The sequence below is a fragment of the Uranotaenia lowii genome, chromosome 3, assembly GCF_029784155.1.
Source record: "Uranotaenia lowii strain MFRU-FL chromosome 3, ASM2978415v1, whole genome shotgun sequence".
NCBI lineage: Eukaryota > Metazoa > Arthropoda > Insecta > Diptera > Culicidae > Uranotaenia > Uranotaenia lowii.
Window position 1 is genome coordinate 106,106,699 of NC_073693.1, and position 13,717 is coordinate 106,120,415.

General features: G+C 38.5%; 2 protein-coding genes across 8 annotated transcripts in view; both read left to right on the plus strand.

Annotated features, from left to right (window-relative positions):
• LOC129754532 (neuronal calcium sensor 2) overlaps positions 1-1,817 on the plus strand; it is a 364,232-nt gene extending 362,415 nt beyond the window's left edge. For all 5 annotated transcript variants that reach the window (XM_055750668.1, XM_055750663.1, XM_055750665.1 and 2 more), the window contains one exon: positions 1,514-1,817. In XM_055750668.1, coding sequence (XP_055606643.1) covers positions 1,514-1,690 — 177 coding nt within the window. In that variant the 3' untranslated portion in view covers positions 1,691-1,817. The remainder of the gene's footprint in view (positions 1-1,513) is intronic.
• LOC129754530 (neurocalcin homolog) overlaps positions 1-13,717 on the plus strand; it is a 424,186-nt gene that overhangs the window by 372,356 nt on the left and 38,113 nt on the right. The window lies entirely within an intron of this gene.

Below are 13,717 nucleotides of genomic sequence, written 5' to 3' on the forward strand. Positions count from 1 at the left end.
GCTGCGACTCGTATGTTTCCCGACAGTGACGACGTCCTCAAACGCTCAAAGGGGCTCAAAGAGGTCAAAGGACCCTGGTAGGCTTTAGGGAGTAAAAAGTGTTCATAGGAGTGTATCATGAGTTGTCGCATTACGCCCGTAGAACTAGAGAAGATGATTGGATTGATTCTAAATACTCGTTTAACCCGGTTTAACCAATGATGGTGATATCTAAAATAGAGCCTTTTAAGTTATTAAGGCAGGTATACCTCATTTTTTGGTCCACTAGTTGTAATCCCCAGCAAAACCATGAAGCTCCTAGCCATAAGTTCATCGACGATCTTATCCATTGTTGTGCCAAACATTTCCAAGGACCTCCTTGGCGCTGTCCCCAAGCAAGCAACCAAAAGTTCGAATAAAGGGTGATACGGTCAAAATTTGGTAAATATCAACTTGACGTATTTCTTTCAATTTTGTATTTAAAAAACCTGAACACCCCTCATTTTGAAGGTGTGTATGTGTAGAATGTTGCTCCTATTTTGATTTTGGAATTCACTCTTCAGTTGTCAAAATGCCGTCCAAGGAAGAAGAGCAGCGTATCAAAATTTTGCTCGCGCATCGCGAAAATCCGAGATACTCGCACGCAAAGCTGTCAAAATCGCTAAAAGTTGCCAAATCAACCGTTACAAATGTAATTAAAGTGTTTGGGGAACGTTTGTCGACAGCCAGGAAGTCTGGATCGGGGGGAAATCGAAAACCGGAAGCCGCTGAGACGACTACAAGCAGCTTCCGGGACAGGATTTTTATACGGCAAAAAGAAGGGGAAAGGTAGCATATATTTTCAAGCACATGAAACTGTCAAAGTTCGCAAAGAAATATCTGGTTTGGCAAGCCATCTGTACCTGTGGCATGAAAAGCAGCATTTTCATAGCTTCCGGGACTGTCAACCAATGAATTTACGTGAAAGAGTGTTTGAATAAACGTCTGCTGCCTTTGCTGAAGAAACACGGTTGTTCCGTACTGTTTTGGCCGCAGCAGTTCAAGGCCAACTGGCTTTTTGCGGCGAAGAAGGTGGACAAGGTGGCTGTACAAAATCTGATGGCAGGGGTTAAGCGTAAGGCCCGTCAATTCGGTTTTGGAAAAGCGGAAGCCTTTCCAACAGTCTTTTTAGCATCTAGATCCAGTAGGATTTCATCCACTAGCTCACATGCTGCCGTCAATGTACTCGAGCCACGTCTGAACCCCTATTGATGAGTGTATAAAATTCTGTGAACTTTAAGAAAATCTAGCAGCCAAGAAGCTAGCATTTTTTCCAGAATTTTACTTAGAACTAATACAACTGAACTGTGTCTTGTGGTTAACTCTGATAACTTATAAGAGATTACTCTTTAGGAGGATTTGAGAGAAGCAATAAGTACTGGTAGAAAAGAGCTCAAACCATTGCTAGCGATGTCCTACTCATACTTTTTACCGATTCGGTTTGTACCTCAAACACATTCACTTATTTTCCTCTCTTTTCTCTCTTTTATTACAGGCGATATACGACATGCTCGGTGCCTGCTCCTCGAACAAACCGGCCGACTCGGCGGAGGAGCGCGCGAAAAACATCTTCGCCAAGATGGACGAAAACAATGACGGGCAGCTGACGCAGGACGAGTTCCTCAAGGGTTGCCTGCAGGACGAGGAACTGTCGAAGATGTTGGCACCCTAATCAGGTTAAGGCAGGAAAGTTTAAAGTATGAAAAAGTAAGAAATTTAAAAAAAAAAACAAACCAAAAGTGGAATGAGACTAGTCGAGACGGAAGATACAAGTACTATAACGATAAAAAAAAACAAAAGAAACAAAACACTCAAAGTAGTAGAGAGAAAAGGAAAAAAACGAAACCAAACAATAGAAAGAGTAAGTTTAGGAGAGGATTATGTAGTGTGTTGTTGCGTGTCGGACAGGGATTTAAGCCAGCCACAGAGAAAAAGAGAGAGAACTATCGCACCGATTTTTCCCCCAGACGACGACGAATGATGGAGAGAGCGTGTGAGAGTTGAGATTGGTGGTTTCGTTCCCGAACAATTTTTCTCTCCACTCGCTGGTTGATCGGAGAGGGAACGCGGAAATTTCTCAATCTTGCTGTTGCGCGCTCTTTCCAGCAGGAGCGAAAGCGAGCTTCGCGCCATTACACGTTTATAGATATATTTAAATTAGTAAGATTAAAGTTTATGAATGAAAAACCATCTCATCGTGTCGGCCAGATTACTGTAGCAGATCAAAGAGGGAAAAAAATCAGAGAGATATGCTTAGGGAAAGATATTTTTTCATCACAGTCAGATTCGGTGTACGATAAAAAAACATGTCTCACAAGGTCACTAACACACACATAAGCATAAGTACTAGCTCAGTAATTCGTTCATTGCGTTCGTTAAAAACTTGCGAGATTGCTGGAGCTAATTAGAGAGAGTAGGTACCTAATTCATGTTGGGGGCAGATTCCATTAGGGAAATTTTCACGATGAGTAAGTTGATTAGGGAACCGGTTTGGTCGGATTGCCGGAAAGGGCTGAAAATAATACTTCCGCCAAAAGGATGCTTTCCCCAAGGAGGGATGGGCCGGAATTACACAGAGCGCGACATCACGTAAATAGAATCAAAAACAAGACAAACTCCGGAAGCAAATTATTTGCGAGGGAGGTTAATTTGATGATGATAAACAGCGGAGGCAAGAGACAGGTAATAAAACGGCTACAGCATATCGCAAGTTAACAGTCGCAAACACACAAACACAGAGAGGTCACGAAACGACCATTTTGCAGTGTAGATAATTATTTGTTGCTACCGTTTTTTGGGTTCGTTTCCGTTGCAGAAACCCGACAAAGATATTGCAGAAGCAAACCAAAAGAGAAAAAAAAGTTTGTAAGAATACACACACGATAATTATTTACCTTGGAGCCCAAAGAGAAATGAAAGGCGCGTCAGAGGGAGGAGCACCAAGTACCCGAAAAGAAAAAAAAAAGTATATGATAATCACTTTATTAGCTAATTAATGAAGAAAGCAGCAGAAACGCAAGCAAAACAGAGAAGAATCAACACAACAAATAAGCACATACACACAGATACAAACAAGTTACACATATGAGAAGAGAAGCAACAGAGAAAAAACAAAAATCGCACCTTAACTGTCTGTCACGCACACATGCGAATACCTTTAATACCTAATACTGAACGAAGAAAAAAAAAATTAGCACACATACGCGCGCGATGAAAAAAAAAGACGACAACAGCGCCCGATTGTTTATTTTTCTAACCTAGAGCTGGGACCTTTTCCAATTAGTAGTGTAGGAAGAAACATCGTTCATTCGTTTGCTGTTTGTAAGCTTGTTGCTTCCAACTTGAAGGAATGCAACCCAAAAGCAAGAAGAAGAAAAAAAACGGACATAACCTGGTCCGAAACTTTTTTTACCAGCAGCAGCAGCTTTTTCCACCGAAGACCGGAACCCCTGCTTATGATGTTTGTGTTCTATCTTGCTATCTTGTTCGTCTGTGACGTTCGTCATTCTCTTTCTCGTTAGCTGTCCTATGGTACAGTTGAAACTTTGCTACCCACTTACCTACTACCAAAAACAACAGGCACAAATAGGAAAATTTCCGTTTTTTTGAACACAAATTTTCTAATCAATCGTCAATTAAGTTTTCCGTTGCACAAAAACAAAACAAAAGAAAAATTCATCAGTATTCAACAGTTAAGATTTAATCGTATAATGCATTGCTCATTCCACTCGATTTATTTTTGCTAGTAATTAAAAAATATTTTCTGTTTCGAATTGTGGAAAAATTATTGGTAAAAAAATTCAGTCTAGAACGGTTTTCAAAATTTTACAGCCAGTGTTTTGCCTCTTTTTAATTTGAACCATTAAAAATCCCAAAATTTAAACTAAGAAATCCATTTTTGAACGCCGACCCAAACTCAACTCGGGATCTTAACTAAAATTCCTACATCCTCCGACTAAAAATTTCAGTTCGGAAAATGGACTCACGATTTCTATCAAAAACTTGAACCCATAAATTTTGAGACAGAATTTTAACTCGGAAATCCGACTAGAAAGAAATTCGTACTTCAAGTTCGGACTTAGAAATTCAAACTCCCGAAACCGAAATCCGCATTTCTAACTTCCCAGTTTGTACTCCGGAATGCGGACTCTGGAACCCAGGATCAGGATTTAAGGCTCTGGAATTTAGACACTAGAATTCAGGCTTCAAAATTTGGACTCTGGAAATCTGATGGTTAGATCTGGACTCCAAGATTCATACGCTGGAATTCGGAATACGGAATTTGGATTGTGAAATTCTGCTCATGGATTTCGAACTTCGGGATTTGACTTAAGATCTAAGTCTCCGGAATCACGGAGTTTGGAATCGGAATTCGGACTTGGAATAAGGATCGGATTCTGGATTGGGATTCAAGAATTCGAACTCAGGAATTAGAACTCAGGCATTCTGACCCTGGTATTCAGAATCTGGAGCTCAGACTCTGGAATTCGGACTTTAGTATTCGGATTCTGGAACTCTGACTCTGAAATTTGAACTCTGGAATTCGGATTCTGTATTTCGGAATCTAGAGGTCGGAATCTTGAGTTCAGACTCAGGAATTCGGATTCTGGAATTCAAATTCTGAAATTCGGACTCTGGAATGCGGACTCTGGAATTCGGACTCAGGAATTCTAACTCTTAAATTCGAACTCCGGAATGCGGACTCTGGAATTCCAACTCTGGAGTTTGAACTCTTTAATTCGGACTCCGGAGCTCTGACTCTGGAATTCGGACTCTAGTATTCGGACTCTGTGATTCGGAATTCAGAAGTCAGACTTTGGTATTCGGACTCTGGAATAAGGACTCTGAAATTCGATGTTTGGAATTAGAACTCTTCAATTTGCACTCTGGAATTCGGACTCTGGAATGCTGTCTTTGAAATTTTTACTCTGAAATTCTGACTCTGAAATTTGGACTCTGGAATTTGGACTTTGTATTCGGAATCTAGAAGATGGACTATGGAATTCAGACTCTGGAGTTCTGACTCTGAAATTCCGACACTGAAATTCGGACTCTGGTAATCGGACTCTGGAATTTGGAATCTAGAAGTTGGACTCTGAAATTCTGAGTCGGGAATATTAACTTTAGAGTTTGTTCTCCGAAATTTGGACTCCGGAAATCGGACTCCAGAATTCGGACTCTGGTATTCAGACTCTGGAATGCGGACTCGAGAATTCGAACTCTGGAATTCCGACTCTGGAATTTGGACTTTGATAATCGGACTTTGGAATTTGGAATCTAGAAGTTGGACTCTGGAATTCCGACTCCGACTTTGGAATTTGGAATCTAGAAGTTGGACTCTGGAATTCCGACTCTAGTAGTCGGACTCAGGAATTTGGTATCTAGAAGTTGAACTCTGGAACATCTGACTCTGGAGTTCGGACTCTAGAATTTGGACTCTGGAATTCCGTCTTTGAAAATCGGACACTGGAATTCTGACTCTGAAATTCGGACTCTGGAATCCGGACTCTGGAATTTGGATTCTGTAATTCTGAATCTAGAAGTCGGACTGTGGAATTAAGACTTTGAAATTCGAACTCTAGAATTCCGACTCTGGAATTCGGACTTTGGTAATCGGACGCAGGAATTTAGAATCTAGAAGTTGAACTCTGGAATATCTGACTCTGGAATTCGGGTTCTAGAATTTAGACTCTGGAATTCCGTCTTTGAAATTCGGACTCTGGAATTCTGACTCTGGAATTCGAACTCAGAAATTTGGTCTCCGGAATTTGGACTCCGGATTTGGACTCCGGAATGCTGACTCTGGAATTCGGACTCTGAAATTCCAACTCTGGTATTTGGACTCTGGAATTCTGACTCTGGAATGCGGACTCTTGAATTGGACTCTGTTGTTCGGAATCTAGAAGTTGGACTCTGAAATTCAGAGTCTGGAATTCGTAATCCAGAATTCGGATTTCGGAATGTGGACTAGGGAATTTGGATTCTGATATCTGGACTCTGGAATTTGGATTCTGGAATTCGAACTCTGAAATTCGGATTCTGATAATCGAACTCTGGATGTCGGACTCCGAAATTCGGGCTCGGTATTCAAACTCTGGAATTCGAGTTCTGGAACTAGAATTTGAATTTGAACTCTTAGAAATTGAACTCTGGGACTCGGGCTCTGGAATTCGGCCTCTGGAATTAAACTCTGGAATTCGGCCTGCGGAATTCGGCCTGTGGAATTCGGCCTGTGGAATTCGGCCTGTGGAATTCGGACTGTGGAATTCGGAATCAAGAAGTCGAACTCTGGAATTCGGACTCTGCAATTCGGCTCTGGAATTCGGAATCTGAAACTTTTACTCTGGAATTCAGACTGTAGATCGAACTCTGGAGTTCTGACTCTGGAATTAAGACTCTAGCACTCCGATTTCGAAATCCGGAATCTGCATTTTGGGCTCTGAAGTTCGGACTGTGGAATTTGGACATCAGAATTCGGACTCTAGAATGAAATTATGAAATTTGGACTCTGGAAAACGGACTACGGAATTTGGACTCTGGAATTCAGGCTCTGGAATTCGAACTCTGGATTAAGAACTTCACGATTCGGTCTTCGGAATATGGAAACTGAAATATGAAACTATTGGAATTCGGATTCTGAAATGGAGAGTCTAGAACTTGAATTCTGAAGTTCGGGTTCTTGGAAATCGTACTTCTGAACTAAGACTCTGGAATAAGAACTATGCAATCAGACTCTGGAATTAGAACTCTTGAAATTCGGACTTTTGAGCGCGCTTCTCGTTATCAGAATTCAGATTAGGAATTTAGACTCCAACATTCTGGAACATTCTCTGGAATGTGAACTTCGAGACCCAGTTTCGGAGTTCGGAGTCAGGATTTCGATATAGAATTCTCGACTCGAATTTGGAATTCAAAATTCGGTCTCGTAATTCGAACTGAAAATTTCTACTTGATATTCCAACTGTAATGTAAGCTCAAACTACAAATCAAACTTTCAAACTCGGCCGAGTGTTCATTCTCGATTTGAATTTTTCGAATTGAAAATTTTTTTAATCCGAGATTTCGAAATTAAATCTCGAATGATAGATATGAAAATTTCTCGAACTTGGAATTCAGGTTCGAAATATGAACTCCGAATTTTGACTTCGAACTGAATTCTAATTCACGTTCCCAAAATTTTATTCAAAATTTTCATCTTATATTCAGAGTCGATATTCGGAGTTGATATTCCAAGTTGAATTTCGAAGTTTAAATTCTTGTGAGTTTATTTTTGGCATATTGGTGAAAATTTATATTCTTGATGAAAGAATATTAGAATTAAAAATTAAAAAAGACATTCTTTCTCCAAAAATGTATATTTTCACCGATATGCAAAAAAAAAAACTGCAAAAATCAATCAAACGGTGGTAATTTTTTCTAAGAAGTTTAAATTTGGAATCTGAATTTGCAGTTGAATCTTGGAAAGGAAGTTTGTAGAAATTTAGACTCGAAATTGGTAGTCGAAATTCCAAACCGTCATTCGATTTTGAAATTCGAAGTTGAAAGGTTTTAATTCGTAAAGTGAATACGGAGTTGACTTTGGAATCGTAATTCGGAGTCTAAATTTGAAGTCGAAATTCGTAGTCGATATTCTAAGTCGAAATTCTAAATCGAAGTTTGTATTTGAAACTCGGAGTTAAAAAGCGGAATCGAAATTGGGTGTCAATATTTGTAGTCAAAATTCTGAGTAAAAGTTGATAGTCAAAAGTCGTTAGCAAAATTAGTAGTCGGAATTGGGAGTCGGAATTCGTAGTTGAAATTTAAAGTCAGAATTGGGAGTCAAAATTCACAGTCGGAGTTCTGAGTTGAGATTCAGAGTTAAAATCGAAGTCGAATTTTGGAGTCGAATTTCGGAGTCGAAGTTGGATTTCAAATTCGAAGTTGAAATTCGAAATCGAAATCGAACATACATCAGCATACAAATTTGTAGTCGACATTTGGAGTCAGAATTTGAAAACAGAATAAATAGTCGAAATCAGTAGTCGGAATTTGTAATTAAAATAAGCAGTCGGAATTGGGAAATTTCTACTTAAACTTCCAAACACTGAATTCGGCTAATAAGACAATCTCGATTTTGAAGTTCGGATTCGAAAATCTTTTTGATCGGAAATTTCGAAGTTGAATCCTGAATGATGGAACGGAAATTTCTCGAAATTGGAATTCAGACTTGAAATTCGAACTCCGAATTTTGACTTCGAACTGAATTCGAATTCACGTTCTCAAAACTTTAATTCAAAATTCTGACTCAATATTCAGAGTCGATATTCGGAGTTGATATTCCAAGTGAAATTTCGAATTTTGAATTCTTGTGAATCTATTTTCGGCATATCGGTGAAAGTTTATATTCTTGGAGAAAGAATTTCAGAATCGAAAATTGAGAAAGATATTTTTTCTCCAAGGATATAAATTTTCACCAATATGCCGAAATTTTTTTTACAAAAATCAATTAAACGGTGGTAAATTTATCTTAAAAGTTTAAATTTGGACTTGGATTTGTGGTTGAATCTTGGAATGGAAGTTTGTAGAGATTTGGACTCGAAATTGGTAGTCGAATTTCGAGATCGACATTCGACTTTGAAATTCGAAGTTCAAATTAACAATCAAAATTCGAAGTTTTAAATCGTGAACTGGATTCGGTGTTGGCTTTGAAATCGAAATCTGGAGTCTAAATTTGAAGTCGAAACTCGGAGTCGATATTCTAAGTCTAAATTTAGAATCTAAGTTTGTATTCGAAAGTAGGAGTTAAAATGCGGAATCGATATCCGGTGTCTACATTTGTAGTCGAAATTCTGAGTCGAAGTTGAGAGTCAAAATTCATAGTTAAAATAAGTAGTCGGAATTGGGGGTCGGTATTGGGAGTCGGAATTCGTAGTCGAAATTTGGAGTCAAAATTCGGAGTTGAAATTCAGAGTCGGAACTCTGAGTTGATACTCAGAGTCGAGAATCGAATTTCGGAGTCAAAGTTGGGATTAGAAAGTCGAAGTCAAAATCCGAAATCTCAATTCGTCGTTCAAATTTGTAGTCGAAATTCGGAGTCGGAATATAAAGTCGAAATAAATAGACGATAACAATAGTTGGAATTAGGAGTCGAAATTTGTAGTCGAAATCCATTGGCAAAATTGGTAGTTGAAACTCGTAGTCGAAATTCGTAGTCAAAATAAGTTGTCGGAATTGGATGTGAGAATTTGAAATGGAAATTTGGAGTTCTGACTTCATTTCTGAGTCGGAGTTGAAATTCAGAATTGAAAATCGGAGTCGAATTTGGGAATCGAGATTCGGAGGCAATTTTTGCATTCGAATTTAAAGATAAAATTCAGAATCAAATTTCGGCGTCCAAATATACTGTCGGAGTGAGGAATCGAAAAAGGTGGTGGAAAATTGAAGTCGAAATTCTGATGTTTAATACAAACTTAAAATTTTGTTCCAAAATCCAGATTCAGGGCTTTAAAATCTTTGTGCTTGAAATTATTTTTTTTAAGTATATTTAATTTTTTATTTAAATACAAAAATATTTGCCTCCAAATTTTTTTCTTTTGCCCAATATTTTAGCAAATGGATTTTTAATGTCCATCCCTTTTAAGCAGCTTGTTTTTTAAAACAATGCTGCTAGACAGAATGCTACACTGCACAAATTCAGGAATTGAACTTGTCTCATTTTCTATCTGATTGTCAATTGAATATCCTACTTTTTGTAAAAAATTATTTCATTTAAACTCAGTTTTATGAAAAAAAAACCACCATAATTGTCTCTAAATTTGATAGATATCTAATTCTTTTTAAAAACTGCTTTAGACTGAATGTTTTTCAGTTTTCAAAAGTGAACATGTCTTTGTTTATATTAATTGTTCGTCAAAAAGGGTATGATTTATGTTGTTTTTCCTTTTTTTTTATTGAGTTTTAGTTTATTTACGGAATATTGGATCTTTGGTTAATTGGATTTTGACGGTCGCCATATATGAGATTAAGATTTTATGCATTTTATCATAATCAAACATTTCAATGGACTATGAAAATCATGCAAAATTGTTTTCAAAGTCATGCAATATGTAGAATCTTTTTTAAACGCGTGAATTCCGTCAAGTTTCAGCAGAGTTAGTTTCGGTAAAATTTTACGATGTTCTCAGCCATGATAAGCTTTTTCAAACGCATGAACTTCCCAGATTCCGATCGGAACTCAACGACCCCGGAATGTCAAAGTCATTTTGCTTCCTTACGGTGTTTTTTTTTCTCGGTAGGTTGCCAGAAGCAGCCGGTGTGGCCAAGGTTGGAAGCTTCGAGAAAATGAGCTGCCTTGCCCGCTGGAAGACAGAAGGACCAAAGATCGAAGCCTATTTCGGAAGTTCTCGAAAGCAAAAACTCACCATATCCATTGACGAAAATCATGCTCCCTCAATCGACGAAACATTTCCGCTCGGTTGTTTTTTTTTTCTACTGTTTTAAGAAGAATAGAAGAGGGTGGTTTGCAGAAGAAGAAAAAAAAACAACAAATTCCCCTGTCCATTATTCTTGCATTTTGAGCAGTTTTTCCTCAGAAGAGTAAAGAGGAAAGGAGCGAGGCCATTTTTTTGCTTTTATATTTTCGGTAACAATCGGCAAAACATTGAATTTGAGATTGAACTTGTTCGATCGGAACGTGATGAGGGAAAAATGAGCAAAAATGTTGGCAATTTACGACCTTCATTTGTGCTCCGCTTCTTGTTTTCCGTACTTTTTCCGACTTCTTCAGATTAATGAAGGTATCTACATAAAAATGTAAAAGCACAAATCATAATCTGAGAATTGATTTTTTTTTTTTGGGAATCGAATTAGGTTGATGAGAACTTTCAACACTGATTGAAAACAGTTAAATTTGAGACAATTTTACCGACCAAGTTCAAAAATATAATACCATAATTGGCAGTAGAATGAGATCAGTCTTGAAACAAGTAGAAAAAAAAACAATCCCGACGTCTCCAGGATTTTGGCACCTTCGAAAATTCCTTACACTCACTGAGGGTGTTGAATCTGGCGCAAGCAAACATAAATCAAATCACGCAATATTTTACCATCAACTGGGGGAAATCGACTCAGTTAACTGTAAGAGAAAAATTTTGTTTGTTCAAGTCCGACCAAAGGAATGTTTCCGCTTTTTCCCGAAAAAAAACGAAAAAAAGAAAACTTCATACAAAATTTCGCGACGACGATTTTTCTTCGCAGAAAATTCCCCATAAAACTTGGTTCCCAGGTGTTGTCACCGGGCCAAGAAAACGCAAACTGCCATTCTTTCCTGTAGGATTTTTATCAAATTTCCCGAACGTTGAACCAGCTTTTCCTTACAGAGCAGCAAAAAAAATCTTATGACGAAAAGCTACATTCCTTACTTTGGGAAAAAACGAAAGCGCAAACGATACTAAATCATCGTCATAAATCAATCCTCAATTTCCGCTTACGTCTCGAACCCCTTTTTGAATTTTCTCGGGGGAAGGTGACAGAATTGGACAAAGCCGGAAAGAAGTCAGGGAACTGTCACTGTGGTGCCACAACTGATTCGATTAAGATATGGTCGCCAAAGCCGCGTGAAAATTGGTACCCGTGATTTTTTTTTTCTGCTCCTTTTTCTTGGATTTCCATCTGATCCAGAAAAAAAACAGAGCTTCATTCTTTCGAGCAAATTGATTTGAAAATTCAATAATGGTCGTCGGTTTAGACTTTTGTTTCTTTGGAATTTGTGGATCTTTTCGCAAAGGAAAACGAGAACAATGTATCAAGGATCCAATTAAATGTATTTTATCCAGGAAGATTGAGGATTTATTGACCTTGCATTCAGTTTTATCCACTTTTTGAAGACAAACTGTATGCAAGTAAATGTACAAGTCGACATCATTTTGATAACAACATAAAGTAGATCAAACTCAGAATTTAGATTCAGAATTTCGCCTTACAATTCCGAGTCGGCATTTCAATTCAAAATTCCGTCTCCAAATTCCAACTCAGAACTTAGAACTATAATTCTCAATTCTAACTCAGAACTACGATACAGAACTCCATCTCAGAATTCCGACTAAGAATCTCGGCTAATATTTCCTACACAGAATTATGACTCAGAACATCGATATCGAAATCCATATCAGAATTCCGACTCAGAATTCGGATTCAGAATTCGAACTCAGAACTCCTTCACAGAAATCCGACTCAGAAATCTAAGTCTTCTGACTTAGAATGCCAACTCAGAATTCCTTCTCAGAAATCCGACTGTGGATTCCTTCTCAGAAACCCGACTCAAAATTCCGAATCCGAATTCCGACTCAAAATTCCTTCTCAGAAATCCGACTCTGGATTCCTTTCAGAAATCAAAATCAGAACTCCGACACATAATTCTGACTCAGAACTTCGACTCAGAATTCGGACTCAGAATTCGGACTCAGAATTTGGACTCAGAATTCGGACTCAGAATTCGGATTAAGAATTTGGACTCAGAATTCGGACTCAGAATTCGGATTCAGAATTCGGACTCAGAATTCAGACTCAAAATTCGAACTAAGAATTCGGACTCAGAAATCCGACTCAGAATTCTGACTCAGAACTCCGACTCAGAATTCCGACTCAGAACTCCGACTCAGAATTCCGAATCAGAATTCGGATTCAGAATTCCGACTCAGAATTCGGACTCAGAATTTTGACTCAGAATTCTGACTCAAAATTCCGACTCCGAATTCCGACTCAGAATTCCGATTCAGAATTTTGACTCAAAATTCGGACTCAGAACTCTGACTCAGAATTCCGACTCCGAATTCCGACTCAGAATTCCGATTCAGAATTCGAACTCAGAATTCAGACTCAAAATTCGAACTAAGAATTTGGACTCAGAATTCGGACTCAGCATTCGGACTCAGAATTCGGACTCAGAATTTGAACTCAGAATTCCGACTCAGAAATCTGACTCAGAATTCTGACTCAGAATTCTGACTCAGAACTCCGACTCAGAATTCTGACTCAGAACTCCGACTCAGAATTCTGACTCAGAACTCAGAACTCCGACTCAGAATTCCGAATCAGAATTCGGACTCAGAATTCCGACTCAGAATTCGGACTCAGAATTCCGACTCAGAATTCGGACTCAGAATTCCGACTCAGAGTTTTGACTGAGAATTTTGACTCAGAATTTTGACTCAGAATTCTGACTCAGAATTCCGACTCAGAATTCCGACTCAGAATTCCGATTCAGAATTTTTACTCCGAATTCGGACTCAGAACTCCGACTCAGAATTCCGAATCAGAATTCGGACTCGGAATTCCGACTCAGCATTCCGACTCAGAATCTTGACTCAGAATTCTGACTCAGAATTCCGACCCAGCATTCCGACTCAGAATTCCTTCTCAGAAATCCGACTCTGGATTCCTTCTTAGAAATCCGACTCTGGATTCCGACTCAGAAATCAGAATCAGAACTCCGACACAGAATTATGACTCAGAAATCCGACTCAGAACTCCATCTCTGAATTCAGACTCAAAACTTCCAAATCTAATCTGCTCAATTCAGAATTATCTACAATGTAAGAATTTTGACTCTGAATTCCGACTCAGAATTCTGCCTTGGAAGTTCGACTCAGAACTCCGACACATAATTCTGACTCAGAATATCGAATCAGAATACCGACTCTGATGTAGATTTTTTTGTTAA